Here is a 15,664-nt window from a genome sequence, read left to right on the forward strand (position 1 = left end):
AACTGTTATTTTTTACTTTGAACTGAATAAATAAAAGAAAAATCAAGAGACATAAATAAGTAAAAATGTACAGAAAGAGAAAAAGAAATTGTGAAATCACTTTCCTTTGTGAAAATATATTTTGTACCAACTGTGACCTTTCTTATAATTTTTGGAAACTGTTATTAACACTCTAAAAATCTCATTCTACACTTCTTACTAGTGTATTTTTCTTTTTAATTATATAAAGTTTGATGTGAAAAATAAGATTTTTTAAATGTCAATAACAATTGCCTAATTTTTTTCTTTACAAGTAAGAATGGGAAGGGAAGACTCGAACTATGAATTTCAAGTGCACGATAATATCTTAATCAACAGAATTACAAATTTCGTGACAATTTTTCATATTTAAAAAATAAAGTAAAGTAAGCATTTAAAAAGCAAAGAAAAAGTAGCTAGCTTCAGTAATTATATAAGTACTCACACAGACAAACACACTGAAACACAGATTGAGTGAGATACATAGTGAGAGAAAGAGGCAGACTCTTCAGTAGTGAAGTGTGAAGTGTGAAGTGATTAAAAAATTTAGATTTGTGCATTTTGTACAGGAGGAAGGTATGTCTTGCACTCAGTCACTGGGTCTCACTCTCACGTTCTTCGGCACCGTCCTTCTGATTATTCTCTCAGCCTCCGTCGATGGCCAGCGCAATCCGAGGCCCATCATCTTCAACTTTGGGGACTCCAACTCGGACACCGGTGGACTTGTCGCTGGACTTGGCTTCTCCATCAACCCCCCCTACGGCCGTACTTTCTTCCGCAGATCAACCGGCCGCCTCTCCGACGGCCGCCTCGTCCTCGACCTCCTCTGTAAGTATACCCCCACCCCCAACTTCCAAATTCATACATTTTAAGTAGCGTTTTAGCGACATAAACATAGTTCATTAGGATGATAAGAGTAGGAATGAGTCTCGATAACTTCATCTGATCCTGTTTTGAGTCTCCGTCCCAATCACCGGATTTGATTGATCCGAATTTCACTTCGGATCCATTGTTGTTGTGACGTCTCTATCTACTAATCGACTGAGACATCATGCTATTAATACACGGTCATGTGTAAAAGAGTGACGTGGTGCGCTGTGCGCCACTGTGACAGTGGACCGTTTTGTGTATGTTGTCAAATCTGTGTCGGCGGTTTCGAGGGTATATTTTCGATGTTACCGTTGAGCGACTAAACCACGTCGTGAGTTACGTAAGGTAAACTAGGGTGGAATGTGGGTTAAACCAATTCAAACCCGTCTATGTCCAACTCGACTTTTAACCTGAACATGTGAGTTTGTTTATAGTTATAATCCGTCCGAACTTAACCTAATTTTGACTCGTTCATTAATTGGGTTTAGTTGGGTTGATCATTTGTCCGTCCATCTCCAACCCAACCCAACCCAACCCGACTAACCAAACTCAATCTAACCAAATTGTAGCCCATATCAATTAATGCTCATATTACACCAAGTGAGCCAAGTCCAAAAAACCAATGCCCTTTTTAAAAAAAATTAATAAATTACCCTTTATAATTACTTAAGCTTTTAGGAAATAAGAGGATTTGATTAATCATCTTATATTCGTAGTCTCTAAATTCCAAAACTTTATAGTAGATTGATTTATGAAATTAAAGTTAGCTAGCTTTGATGTTATTTGGCTTAATTTTTTTAGGAATTCTTAGAAACTAAGTTGTTATAAGATTAACTTGAAAAAGTTGGACAATCCGAACACAACCCAAACAAACCCTAACCCAATTAAACCCGATCCCAAATGAACCTGAATGCAACCCAACTAGAACCCGAATCTGAATTGTAAAAGTTAGGTTAGGATTGGGTTGACATTCTAACCCGTCCAACCGACCAGAGTTTCATCCCTAATGTAAACAACGTTGGCTGGTGGGGTCCACCCCTCAATTTCCGAACAGGGACTTGATTGTAATTTCAAGTCCCTAAACAAAATGATGAGGTGGGATCACCTTATTTGTACACGTGCGTTGAACTTGAGACTTGCCCTTTACTTGTCTAGACTAGTTTTATTTCTTCGGCACATGCACATGCAAATTATTAATACAATAATTCAGAATGTATGTAGTCAATTAGGCTTAGCAAATCACGCACAAACATTATGATTATAGCTGTTTGAGCTATTAATTAGTACTCGCAAAGGCCCACACTCATAAGTGAGAAATTTAATTTTTATTTTTCTCAAATATTGTTTTTTAATTTTTTGATGGGAGGAGTTATTTGTTTTTAACGGGATTGTCAAGCATATGAAAAAAAATAATAATAAAAATGACTTGAAAACTTTGAGTTTTAATCAAAATGATAAAAATGTATTGTAAGTAAATAGTACCATTAGTGATTTTTTAGAGTAAAAATGTCATTTTCATTAAAAATGAACAGTACCGAAAGTGTTACATTCGAAACTAGACGTGATCTCCCATATCCTAGGGTATGGGTTCCTATCTTCTTTTATCTTTTATTTTTATCACAAATATGTGACATGTAGATGTGCAGTTTAATTAACCAAGTCCTACGGAGTCTATGTATTTAGGATAGTGCTGTTCACACATCTTTTTTTTTACTTCTCATACACCTTTGTTAATTTTCGACCATTGATAATCTTCAATTCATTCGATACAACGGTAAAAAATTGAAAGGGGTGTATGAGAAATAAAAATGAGTGTGAATAACACTATCTTATATTTATCAATCGTCTTGCTTGTGGTTATGACAAAGTGTCAGTGACTTGAATTATAAAATTGCTATGGATATTAAGATGATGTTCTTTTCTTGTGCAGGCCAAAGCTTGAATGGAAATCTGTTGAGTCCATACCTAGACTCTCTGGCAGGGTCGAGGTTCACAAATGGAGCCAACTTTGCAGTTGTCGGGTCCTCTACCCTTCCGAAACGTGTCCCGTTTTCGTTGAATATTCAGGTCATGCAGTTCATCCATTTCAAGGCTACTGCAGGTATGCATGTATAATGTAACCATCAGTATTTGGAATTTCAATTTCCGTTGAAGCCTTGATTGGATATTGAGCTTGCGGAAGTGTGTAAGTCTACGTTGTTTTTCTTCCAAGCACTAAATGCATAAACCAGTTAGCTGATTGTGCTGCTTAATTTGTTTTTAGGTTCAAAACATTTGATAAGTGATGAAGGTTTCCGGAAAGCACTTTACATGATCGATATTGGACAAAATGATCTTGCTGATTCGTTTGGTAAAAACCTTTCGTACGCTGAAGTGACGAAGAGAATCCCATCAGTTATTGCAGCAATCAAGAGCGCCGTTCAGGTGAGTCTGGTGCCGTATATACAACGATCATACAAAGGCAGGCTGTTAAGAGAATTACAGAAATGGTCATCAAAAGTACTTTGTTAGCAGTTTGTGTCATTTCAGGGATCATATGGAGACTGAAATATTTATCACATGAATTGTAGGCTTTATATGATCACGGTGGGAGGAACTTTTGGATACACAATACCGGGCCATTGGGTTGTCTCCCTCAAAAGCTTTCGCTAGTCCAGAAGAAGGATTTGGATCTATATGGATGTCTTTCAAGTTACAACGCGGCTGCGAGGTTGTTCAACGAAGGATTGCGCCATCTATGCAATGGGATGAGACCTCAATTAAAGGGTGTTACTATAGTTTATGTAGATGTATACGCCATCAAGTATGATCTCATTGCCAACTCCGCGAAATACGGTAAGCCTACTTATATATGCTAATGCAAGTAGATAGCGAGTTTGTTTAATCTAGTTTAAGTACAGTACAATTTAGCTTGAGAAATATTTTACCATGCAGGTTTCTCTAGCCCGCTAATGGCATGCTGCGGCAATGGAGGCCCTCCGTACAACTACAACATCGGTTTGACATGTGGTCATCCTGGTTCTAATGTTTGCGATGAAGGATCCCGATACGTGAGCTGGGATGGAATTCATTTCACCGAAGCTGCAAACACAATAGTAGCCTCGAAAATACTTTCCACAAAATATTCCACGCCAAGCATTCCATTTGATTTCTTTTGTCGCGGTTAGTCAGTTGTAGAAAACTAGTAGTAGTGTAATTGCCTGCGCAAGTCTTGAACTTCTTAGTGGGTTTGTTTCCACTTCTCTTTGTACTTTATTTTCTAAGACTCAAGGGAGTGAAAAGAGTGTTGATGCAAGCGTGCCGGGCTGAAACTACAACGGCTTCACAGATGACCGATACGAAGTTGCCAAATTGACCCAAGATTACAGACTACTTAATGACTTCTAGCTATACTAACAAACCAATAGACCACATGATGCCACAGGTCACTGAATCAAACACATCACATAAGTGACTCGTCACTTAATGCTCCCCCTCAATCATATGCTTGGTACCAAGTATGCTCCATCAAAATTTGATGAATAAGACTGAAACTTCCCATGTGAATTTCAAAGCTTGCCTTCATCTATGCTTCGAGTATATCAACCGCATATACACTTCATTCTCTTAAAATTCTGCCTTTCCACTAGTCTCCCCAGCATCATACAATCGCCCACTCTCAAGTGACGGTGGTGAGAAGAGCAAAAGCATGTTGGAGAGGTTTGAGGAGTGGATGGCAAAACATGCACAAGAGAACGAGAAGCGCTTCAAGATATTCAAGGGAGTTTACTTCGTTCACATGATTTAAATCTAATATGACATGGATTTTGAATTATTTTTCACTCATACACGTTAGGAATAAGAAGGAAAGCAATTAATCCCAACATGTTGAATTCACCCAACCCAATCCGCCTAAGAATGATTTGAGTTGGTCGATCTGCCCATTTCCTTGACTGACAATGGGCTTAAACAATGTCAACTAGAACCTATGATCGGTTGGCCAATGGGTTGAAGTCTAATCCGACCATCCCACCCCTAGTAAAAACACTAACAATTCTTAATTTTCTTGGCGTAGACAAGAATCATATATGAAGGCAAGTAACGCAAGGTGAAGAAAAAAATCCGAAAAAAATTCCAATGTTGTTTTTGTTCAAGAGAAAAAGATTAACAGAAGTTCTAAGTTGCTATAGTCCTCTGCCCAGGGAATCCCATGTTTTGTCCGGAGATAGTAAGCTCCAACCGGACCTCGACCCCCCAACTCGTACAGCTCCGGTGCTATATTTTTCTTGTCTATCTCATTCAAAACTGGAGTTAGAACGTTCCACGCAGCGGCAAGCTCGTTTCTTCTCAGAAAGAGGTGGTTCTCTCCATCAATGGCATCAAGAAGGAGATGCTCATATGAATCAGGCACTTCGACATTATACCTGCCATGACCAACAATAAGCACATGAATTTAAATGATACCAAGTTACCAACTATAATTGTAGTAAAGCATGATTAGAGTAGAATGGAGTAGTTTAGAATATCGCCTTGTCAAACCAAGGTTGAAACTATCTTGACCTCACTCTATCTTCCTCAAAATTCACAGATATGAATGTATGTAGAAATTCACTATAGGTAAATATAATTTGTTGTATGATGTTTACTAATTTTTTCTATTATTATACATTTGTTTGGTATAAACATGGGAAACATTCAACAGACAAACAAGTACTCGTAAAAAATTTGTATTTTTTCCTTTTTTTCTTTAACCATCAATTGTTTTATCCGATAGATCATTGTTAAACCAAACACAATATAAATTATATGGTCATTAGTCTAATCAGTGGCGAATGCATTGAGGGGCAGGGGGAGTCAGCTGACCCTTCGAACTTCGATGAATGTCCATGAATACCTTAGGTGCTAACCTTCTGAAGTTCAGTAAATATTCATGGATACTTTGGGGATTGCACTTTTGAAGATTAGAATTGACTTCATACATGTCTTCCAATTGTTTGATAAAATGTCTGAAAGAAGAGTAAATGAAATGGTGATCTTAGTCAATAACAAAGCATCATATTAATGGGATGTAATGATATCAAACATTGTTAGTATGTTCAAGATAAATGTGTTTATTTGTTAAGCATTCTTATGGAAGCAGTTTTGGAACATGTTAGTTACCTTCGCAAATGAGGCATTAACAGGTATGCAGTATGCCTTTCCAAATGACTTTAGGCCTACCAAGACTCGATGAAATGGCAATATGCATGTTATTTCTGGTAAAAAAAATTTTGTGCGCTGCGCGCGCTATTCTTACTAACCTTCCTAATATTATTTTCTGGATCCAGAGTCCAATATTACACTAAACATCCGACTAATTTAGTCAGTACTATCCAATAATTATTTATCTTATCAGACTAAAATAGTCAGTACAGAGCCTCACTGACTCTATCGAACGTTTGATATTTTTTCACGGGCTGAACCCGGAAATGATTGGCCCGGGTGAGAAAATGGACGAATGTGATGGGAGGGAGACTGTTAGATTTGGTCTGTACTACATTGTTGTCTACTTGTCTCCGGTACGTCATGTTCGCGTACTTCTGATTTGTCGTCTAGTTAAAACCAGGGGCTTTGTCGGTTTGTCCTTATCCAAAAAAATGGAAGGAAAATGAGGTATGAAATTCTGTCCTGTTGTTTGTAGGTCCCTTCAATAATTCCCATGGCCCATTAGCACCCAATTTTCTCTTGGATACTTCTTATTTCCAAAAATAATTTTCGCACTCTTCTCTTCTTCGTGTATTTTTTTTTATCTATTTACTTTATTTAGGATTGAAATTAAAAGGAAGACTAAAAAAAAGAATTATGAATAAAAGTAAATAAAAATGTGTAGAAAGATAGAAAAAATTTTGTGGAAAACATTTCTTTTACTTTCTAAATTGTTGCTGGCTAAGGAGGATAACTTATTTGGTGGTATTTTAAGTTAATTATGCACTTTCATTTGAAAATGGTAAATGTATGATAGTGCATAATTAGCTTGAAATACCGATATCAAAAAAATTTCCAAAGTAGGTGATTCTCGCATGAAGTAAGAGATAAGTAAGAAATTGAAAATCGAATTACCACCAATTATTCATCTTGATTGCTCAATAGTAAAACATTGGACAAACACGTCATACATTTATTTTAGTATACAAATTATCACATGAAACAAGCTCATAGAATACACTCTCACAACCATATTTTCATGTATTGATGACATTACAAGTTAGTATTTTTTACCTGAAACTGGTGTGATCCGTTATTGTGAAGTAGATGCATAATGAGTTTCAATCATTTTCATGAGCTACAAAGAAACATAATACGTAATGGATGAGAATCATGAGATACATTTTCCCCGAAACAAAAGTTCATAATGCAATAATTGTGATATTAATTGGTGTTAGGAAAGAAGAAATCTTTGAGTTTAGCAATTAATTTTTCTATGAAAATTATCACCATCGCAACAATAAACGATAAATCTTTGGATAAAGAAAGAGAAGTAGAACAAAAAAAGAAAAGAAAAAGAAAGTTTCTTACCTAAATGTAACAGTTGCCAAAACCAATCTAGAATTTATGCAAATAATGATAACCCCAATGGCCTTTACCACCAAATATTCTATAATCTCGCATGAAGTAAAATATAAGTAAGAATTTGATAATCGAATTACCACTAATTATTCATCTTGATTGCTCAATAGTAAAACATTGGACAAACACATCATACATTTATTTTAATATATAAATTATCGCATGAAACAAGCTCATAGAATGCACTCTTACAGCCATATTTTCACGTATTGATGACATGACAAGTTAATACTTTTGTACCCAAAATTAATGTGATCCATTATTATGAATTAGATGCTTAATGAGTTTCAATTATTTTCATGAGCTACAAAGAAACATAGTACATAATGGATGAGAATCATGAGATGCATTTTCCCCAAAACAAAAGTTCATAATGCAATAATTGCGATACTAATTGGTGTTAGGAAAGAAGAAATCTTTGAGTTTAGCAATTAATTTTTCTATGAAAATCATCACCATCGCAACAATAAACGACAAATCTTTGTAAAAAGAAAGAGAAGTAGAACAAAAAAAAAAAGAAAAGAAAAAGAAAGTTTCTTACCTAAATGTAACAGTTGGCAAAACCAATCAAGAATTTATGCAAATAATCATAACCCCAATGTCCTTCACTACCAAATATTTTAACCTCCGTTAACCATAATAATTCATCTATAGTTCATGTAGAGTGATGCTATTCACATATGTTTTTTCATTTCTCACACGTTTATTTTAATTTTTAATTGTTGGATCTAATAAAATGAAGAAAATCTAAGAATAAAAATTAACAAAAATTTACGTAGCGTTAAAAATGAGTATCTAGATAGCATCACTGTTCACATATTTAAACCTTGTTTCTTGTTTTTATATAAATGATCCTCCTCACATAATCTCTCCACCCTCTCTGTCTCTATCTCTCCTCCCCCCTCTCTCCTTTAATCAATCTATTTTGAATCTTAGAGGGGTTGGAAATAAATCATCTGTGAGGAGATAAGACAGGTGGGTGAGAGGCTTGTGAAGATTACAGGCAAAAAGAAAAGATCTCAAGTTTTATTTATTTATGTTGTATAATTTTCAGAATATATAATCCTGCATGCTTTTTATTTCAAGGTAGATTTATGGGTTCTTCGATACACATCATCATCCGTTTGATTCCAATTGGGTTTTCCGTGTACAGTTTTGGGTTCTGATTGCTTTCATGATTTCACATTATCTTGTTTTTTAAGTTTGTTGATTGCCTTTGATATGTGATCTTCATCTGCTGTTTAGATACCGGGTTCTCTTGTTTTTCTTGGATTAAAAAATTGTATTGCTTGTCAGCTGGTTTAGTTTCTGGCCATGTTGATTTCCCAATTTTGCATTTCCTGCACCTTTTCGAATCGAAACTTGTTTTGTTTTTAAAATTTTGGATGCAATCTCATCAACTATTGCTGCTGCAACTGATAGACTATTGATCATTGATTGAAATTTAACTGCTTTTGCAGTATCCAGCCGTATAATTGTTTAATTATTACATGATGTTGTTAAATAGTATGATACGAAGCAAAATTCCGAGGAAGAGGGTTGATATAATCCATCTGTTAACAATCAGCTTTCAGATTTTGGAGTGACCAATGAGTTTTATAGATAAAACCGTTACGGGGTGTGAATTGTTTCAATGATACAACATGAAATCCATGTGTTTGTTTAGGAAAGCATGTTGATTGCAGACCTATACTTTTTAAATGTGCTTGTGTTTATACCTCTGCACTTTGTTTGCTCATTTTCGGTTTTTCGATGCAGGAACCTAGATATACTTCTGATTTGATGCTATAACACATACAACGATTACATATTAAAACTGACAAATGGGGTCTGAAGGGCCTTCGCCAGTAACTATTCATGTGACCGGTTTTAAGAAATTCCACGGGGTTTCGGAGAATCCGACTGAGACAATTGTCAGTAATCTCACAGAGTATGTGAAGAAGAAGGGTTCACCAAAAGGTCTGGTTCTTGGAAGTTGCAGCATTCTTGAGACTGCAGGACAAGGAGCACTTGCTGACCTGTGCCAGACATTGCGATCTGCTATTGCCGAGCAGGATACTTCAAATTCCAGCAGAACTATTTGGGTCAGTTACTCTCATCTGGTCCATCGTTTCTTAATTTTGTGTTCAAGAGAAAATGCATGTGTGCAATATATTAATGATTTTTCTAGAACTATAAAATTAACAAAGTTTCCCATAACATCAGTCCGAGAGAATTTCATCGGTTTGATTTTAGTACTTGCATATATGTATTCATCTGGCCCTATACCCTTTCTTAACTTGAACTATTTTTGTGTAGATACACTTTGGTGTTAATAGTGGTGCAACAAAGTTTGTTCTCGAGCGACAAGCCTTCAATGAAGCTACTTTCCGTTACCCTGATGAAATGGGATGGAAGCCTCAGGTTAGATAGACTTCAAATGTTTGTTCTCTAGTTAATTGGGATTTTATTTGAGAGGTCTTCTACATTGTTCAGATTTTTAAACTTTAATCATCTGTTTTGCAGAAAGTTCCGATTATTCCTTCAGATGGTGGAATTGCACATGTGCGAGAGGTAGAATGAGTGGCCATGACTCTTTGTTTAGATGTTTCTTTAAAATTTCTAGTAATTTCTCCTGGACTTTCATATATCGTTTTAGTTTACGATGATTACTTCAAGAATACCTGCTTGGAGAACTGAAGTTGTCTTTAAAAATAGGTCGAATTTATACCTTAAAGCATTTTCTTCCTCGTTGGAAGCCCATAGATTGCAGTATATACAATCATGAGCAATCTTTTTGTGCTGGGATTCTTGTTCCATATAAAACTTGTTTTATGCAGAGGAAATCATAGAATGTATGTTTGTCTCTTTTCTTTTTCCGGATTAGTGTGATGGCATGGAGCCACCCTTTCGGAATAGAGGGATTCCTGTGCATGGTGAATAACGGAAACCGCGAAGTGATGACTACCTGAATGGTAGTACAACTTCAATAGTATTATAGTATAATGATCGGTTGATGCAATGGTTAATTTGCAGGTCTTATTTGGTATTCGTGTATGGCTGATAAACGCATGACTTGAATGACTCATTATTTTCATCAGTCCTGAAGGTATTTCTGTACTTATTCTGTGCAGACTTCTCTTCCCCTCGAGGACGTAACAAAGGCCTTGGCAGAGAAGGGTTATGAGGTGGTGATCTCAGATGATGCAGGCCGGTTTGTGTGCAATTACGTCTACTACCATTCCCTTCGGTTTGCAGAGCAAAACGGGACCAAATCACTTTTTGTTCATGTGCCTCGCTTCTCGACCATAGACGAGGAGACCCAAATGAAGTTTGCTGCTTCCTTGCTAGATGTACTTGCTTCATCATACTAGTACACTCTATAATCCTCCAACCACACCTGAATGCCGAAGAGCTGTAAGCGAGCTAAACGGAATGCTCGAATAATCAGAAAGTGTAATCAGAGGGAAACTGTATTGAAAGAACACTCTTAATTATGATGTATTTTCATGAGTCTTTTCCAGAAAGTTTCCGGTGACTTGCCGGAAATTTTCGAATCCAGTTTGTGAATGACAACCCAGTCTGCTCATAGAGCTTACTACTACTTTTATGAACTCCCATCTCTTGCAGTGTGATATAATTGATGAAAGGTAAAATAAGTGAAGGAACCGAAAACAAATGATGAAGGGCCGGTTTAATAATCATATCAGTTTTCAGTTTTCTTTTTACTGAAACGTAATGGTTATCACACAGCACTAAATTATTGACGGGAATGGAAACAAATTGAAGCACCAAGGCAAAGACTTTTCCATGTAGCAATAATTTAACACCCTCATTGGGAGCTAATTTTTTAGAACAAGGGGCGTTCTATCCACACACCTTTTTTTACTTCATACACACCCTCTTAATTTGGGACCATTGGATCGACTAAATTAAATTAACAAGTGGTGTGTGAGAAGTAAAAAAGGTCAGCACACCCCTAGAACAATTACCATTTACGAGATTTGAATCAGAACTTTCTATAGAAAGTAGAGACTGAGTGTCTTTAGGCCAAAGATCGTATGATGGTCATGTGCTAAATACAACTAGTTAAACAGATGTAGCTGTCACTTATTTTATACTGGGTTTATCGCATCATCCCAATCTACCTCTCAATATAAAGGTGGGAAATGATTTTAGCAAATGGGAGAAAAGCCGTGTGCAGATGGAAAAAAGTGGTGTGTGCAAATCACTTTTTTTTAGTCATTTCTAACTACTTTATGCATTTAGGATACAAAATTTTCAGCATCCCTCCCAAAAAAGTTTGGAGCTCAGCTAGTCAAAAACATTACCCTTGTGTCCGAGGTCTTATGTTCAATGGTGTTTTATTGTGACTAACTGTTTCAAAAGGAAATTTGTAGGCAACATCTTGGAGATGCTCTTGGAATTGGGCTAAACAATGGACTTTTCGTTAGTTGTCCTTTAATTCAAAACCAAAGCAGAAAACTGGTGGAACTATAAGGTTCTGCACTGTTCGATAAGCACTCCAGCAAATCAGGTTCGACACGAATACTCCTTGGGCAGGATATCTTATATCTGAACTGCGGAGGTTTGGTTAGGGCAGTTCTTGGTGAGACAATAGTACTCATCTAACAAAACCCGGTTTCGAACGGTGTCCATGTGAATGCTGTGGAATGTTATTCTTAACACTAACCCCGACCAGTCTTGCCAAATTTTGATCCGAACCCCGTTGTCAGAGTGCTTGATGATCAAGTCCCTGTCTTGCCTCGATTCTAGATACGTCCAAGATCGACACGTGATTCTAAGATGTAGATGTACAAAGAACACATAAAAGATACATAAATAAATACTAGAATAAATACCTCAAAATAAAGCATGCTAGTGGGGTCTCTCCCACATATATACACAGGCGTAACAACAAAATACACATAACCCTCACTAGGGTACCATGCTCGTAGGCTCCCAAAATAAACATTCCGAAATAATACAAGGATATAAGGGTAACATATATAGTCAGTTCAAGCTCCCTATCCTTTGTACTGCTACCCCACCTGCTCATGTACTCAGTCCTGTCACTTGCACGATCGCACTTACAAGTATAATGGTGCATCAGCCAAAGCAAAAACTCAAATAAGTTGCAAAGTTCGTGTAAATAACCATAATCTATGAGATAATAATAAAAACAAGTGCATCGACCTCAGTTTAGAAGCATCAGTTCATAATTCAACCTTCTAAGTTTCGAGTGTAACCACTACCTTAACTTTCTTCAAAAGCAAAGGATTACTAACAAAAAAAAGAATTCTCCATTCGAAACGGGGCAAAGTTTAAAATGGGTATTAGTTTGATCTTCTATGTTATATTGGATCTCATATGTTCTCTAATCCACATTTGCGAAAGTCAAAAATAAAAGAAGAAATGAGTACGAGATCAACTACTCCTCTTAATCAATCTAATCACTCGTTTTCATGTTTGTATTCCGGGATGCAACATGAGAGCCAAATTTTTTTGGGGTCGGTGTTAGTAAACACGAGAAGTCGGGATTCAAACAATTTCGATACCATGTTGGTAAACACAAGTGAAGTCAAGAACAATCGGAATAATTCCAAATAAAACAATACCATTCAACCCTATGGCTGAAAATAATCAGGCATTTTGTCATACTCTTAATTTTGTAAGTGAAAGTTACATAGTTATTTCAATTTTTAGCAAATGTTCATGCTCTTACAATACACACTGATGGTTCTCACAAGCAGCATCAGAGAGAACTCAAAGTCTCAAATGATTGATGCCGTCTAAATTTCGTTATTTTGGGATGCACGATTACTGTAATATGAATAACCACCATCCCGACTTCTCTACGCTATAATCTTATGAAACAATCATGCATTTTAACAGGTCAGACACGATACAGAACTTGAGAAAAAGTGCATGTCCGTCCCAGCATAAACAGACACGAATCAAACGAAACAAGCATTTCTTGAAAAATGAACTTTATAGTACAGTAGAGGATGGAACACATTGTCTTCAGTAATGATATGAGCAGCATTTTTCAGTCAGTACTATAAAACACAAGGTACAAGTCTACAAGCCTTGATGACAATCGATATCTCATCATGAAACTTAACTACTAGTATGTTAAATGGTTCAAACGAAGTTTATTAGGAACTAGGAAGTTATCCCTACCTAAAAAGATAAACTTATCCCCAGTCTACGAAAGGAAGACGCGGATGTCCACCCTCTGGAGGAGGCATTAGGGATGGAGGTAGATTGCTCCATGACGTTCCCGTATGATCTCTCACAACCACATCTGTGAAGCAGAATGAGGAAACGTAAGCACTAGGACTAAAGCATTAACTTCGGAAGCAGGAACTATCTCACATCTGAAGTCGAGTTTATGCAAAACAAAAACGAAGACTCCAACGGTCAACTAGCAACATACAATTTGAAGTTACCTGGCAAAGAGCTGCCTCCAACCGACTGATTCTCTTGAAAACTCGAAGACTGATTATTATCAATCAAAACTGTATCCTGCTGATTGTTCTTGGGATGAAGGTATTTACAAGAATCACCATATGGGCAAGATCCCTAAATTCCATACCAAGGAAAACATATAAATCCACGAACCGAATAATTTTAATTTTTCTGACAACGCGACATTCTAAACTAGTCTAATCTGCGGGAGATTGATTTGAACTTAAGTTCAACGGGGCGGGCACACTATCCTGTCAACTGGTCTAACCAACATATGTTGTTCTAAACAAATAAAAACACAAACTCCGCCTCCAACCCATTACTCCATAACAAGCAAAATTACTTGAGCTAATCAAGGAAAAGTAAAAATCTGCCTCCAACCCATTATTCAATAAGCAATGAAATCAATTGGGCAATCAATGAAAACGCGATTAAATTGACAGAGAGAAATCAACTACCGTATTGACAAAGCGGTTGCAGACCCCTTTTGTCGGGTAAGCATGGTTGGGATCTGCAATCAATGGAAACCAGAGTCGTGATTACACAAAGAAATGGATAGTGGGCGTGTTTGGTAGCTGAGAAAACAAGGGAAAATGAAAGAAAATCTGAAAAATCAAAAGAGAAGGGTTGAATTTTTATGTACCTTTGAAGGAGGCGTACCATTGAGCTCTGGCTCGAAGGTGTTGGCCGCTTTGAAGATGGCGTCTTCTCGAAGGTGGGGTGTCCTGGAATTCCTTCTCGCAGTAATCGCAAAAATACTTCCCCATCGGCATTCCAAGCTTGAAGTTTCTAACTCTCCCTGTATTTTTTCCTATCCAATTCGAGGTTTCCAAATTCCAAGTATTTATAGGTTTGTGGGACTTTTGGTGGCAAATAAATAAAAATTGAAGTTCCTCCGGCTAGTTTTACCCCACAAATAGAAAATAAAACACTGAAACAATATGCAAAATTAGGGACCTAGCTTCTCTGCTTTCCCAGTTCTTATACATTTTTATTTCTTCTTATTTATACGATCACGGTTAAGTCATTATTGTTTTTTGTCTTATTATCTCTATAAAAAAAATTAATATAAAATATTAATGTGATTTAACCATGATCGTACAAAATAAAAAAAGATAAAAATGTATGGAAATAGACAAGCTGAGAAAAAAAAAGAGGTCAAAAAAAAAGGAAGAATTCAGTGAACTTGGTGATTGTACGCGGTTGTGATTTAGGTCAATAGATCAGAGATTCAGAGCAATTTGTTTGTCCTCTTATGCCGACGTTCGTCATACCCACCCTCTTGCGCCAAAGTATATTATATTTGGTTTAAACTAAATTATCGAATTGTCAAAAAGAAAACTTTGTAGTGATTTGCACACAGCGAGTGTTGTAAATGAGATAATTTTGTCTTTTACTTCAATGGTAATATTGGCAGTCAAGTACGCCATCTTAACGTAACACCTATGAAAAATGATTTCCATATAACCTTGTTTTGTTTATGCATAACCTCTCACTTATATTATTTGATTCTCATTTGATTTATTCAGTCTGCAAAAACCCGGAACAATCACGAGCGGGCCGGACATAGAAAGTGTTTGCAAAATTCACTTGCCAACACATCCATCAGTTTGATGAAATCAGGACCACCACCAGTACAACTGGGAAGGTTTAGTTTCGAGACATGCGAATGGAAAATGCTTTAGCTTTCAGAATCTGATGCAACTTTGGAACAAGACAGATTCTTCACACATGAAAAAAC

The 15,664-nt window shown here is 36.5% G+C and overlaps 3 protein-coding genes across 7 annotated transcripts; 2 read left to right on the top strand and 1 right to left on the bottom strand.

The window, feature by feature from the left end:
- The first annotated feature begins 494 nt into the window (after nt 1-494).
- On the top strand, nt 495-4,248 carry LOC103928233 (GDSL esterase/lipase At1g09390). The gene is made up of 5 exons (XM_009337236.3): nt 495-846; nt 2,819-2,989; nt 3,152-3,312; nt 3,459-3,723; nt 3,823-4,248. The coding sequence occupies exons 1-5, from the start codon at nt 597-599 to the stop codon at nt 4,053-4,055; spliced, it is 1,080 nt and encodes a 359-aa protein (XP_009335511.2). The 5' UTR covers nt 495-596; the 3' UTR covers nt 4,056-4,248.
- Nucleotides 4,249-8,301: 4,053 nt separating this feature from the next.
- On the top strand, nt 8,302-11,066 carry LOC103928234 (pyrrolidone-carboxylate peptidase). 3 transcript variants are annotated; one of them, XM_009337238.3, is made up of 5 exons: nt 8,302-8,448; nt 9,232-9,557; nt 9,772-9,876; nt 9,979-10,026; nt 10,587-11,066. In XM_009337238.3, the coding sequence occupies exons 2-5, from the start codon at nt 9,297-9,299 to the stop codon at nt 10,824-10,826; spliced, it is 654 nt and encodes a 217-aa protein (XP_009335513.2). In that variant the 5' UTR covers nt 8,302-8,448; nt 9,232-9,296; the 3' UTR covers nt 10,827-11,066. The 3 variants fall into 3 exon arrangements, with proteins under 3 accessions (XP_009335513.2, XP_009335514.2, XP_009335512.2); XM_009337239.2 differs by having other exon boundaries at nt 8,342-8,559; XM_009337237.3 differs by having other exon boundaries at nt 8,353-8,476.
- A 903-nt stretch (nt 11,067-11,969) lies between these two features.
- LOC103928268 (zinc finger CCCH domain-containing protein 3) lies at nt 11,970-14,966 on the bottom strand. Of its 3 annotated transcripts, none has more exons than XM_048583452.1 (5): nt 14,567-14,966; nt 14,382-14,434; nt 13,905-14,037; nt 13,636-13,759; nt 11,970-12,253 (listed from the first exon to the last, which is right to left on the bottom strand). In XM_048583452.1, the coding sequence occupies exons 1-4, from the start codon at nt 14,694-14,696 to the stop codon at nt 13,650-13,652; spliced, it is 426 nt and encodes a 141-aa protein (XP_048439409.1). In that variant the 5' UTR covers nt 14,697-14,966; the 3' UTR covers nt 11,970-12,253; nt 13,636-13,649. The 3 variants fall into 3 exon arrangements, with proteins under 3 accessions (XP_048439409.1, XP_048439407.1, XP_018498314.2); XM_048583450.1 differs by lacking the exon at nt 11,970-12,253 and adding an exon at nt 12,288-12,541 and having other exon boundaries at nt 14,567-14,964; XM_018642798.2 differs by lacking the exon at nt 11,970-12,253 and having other exon boundaries at nt 13,410-13,759; nt 14,567-14,962.
- Between the last annotated feature and the right edge of the window lie 698 nt (nt 14,967-15,664).

Source organism: the organism of the source record quoted next, unplaced genomic scaffold, assembly GCF_019419815.1.
Source record: "Pyrus x bretschneideri cultivar Hongxiangsu unplaced genomic scaffold, Pyrus_bretschneideri_v1 Contig2, whole genome shotgun sequence".
Lineage (NCBI taxonomy): Eukaryota > Viridiplantae > Streptophyta > Magnoliopsida > Rosales > Rosaceae > Pyrus > Pyrus x bretschneideri.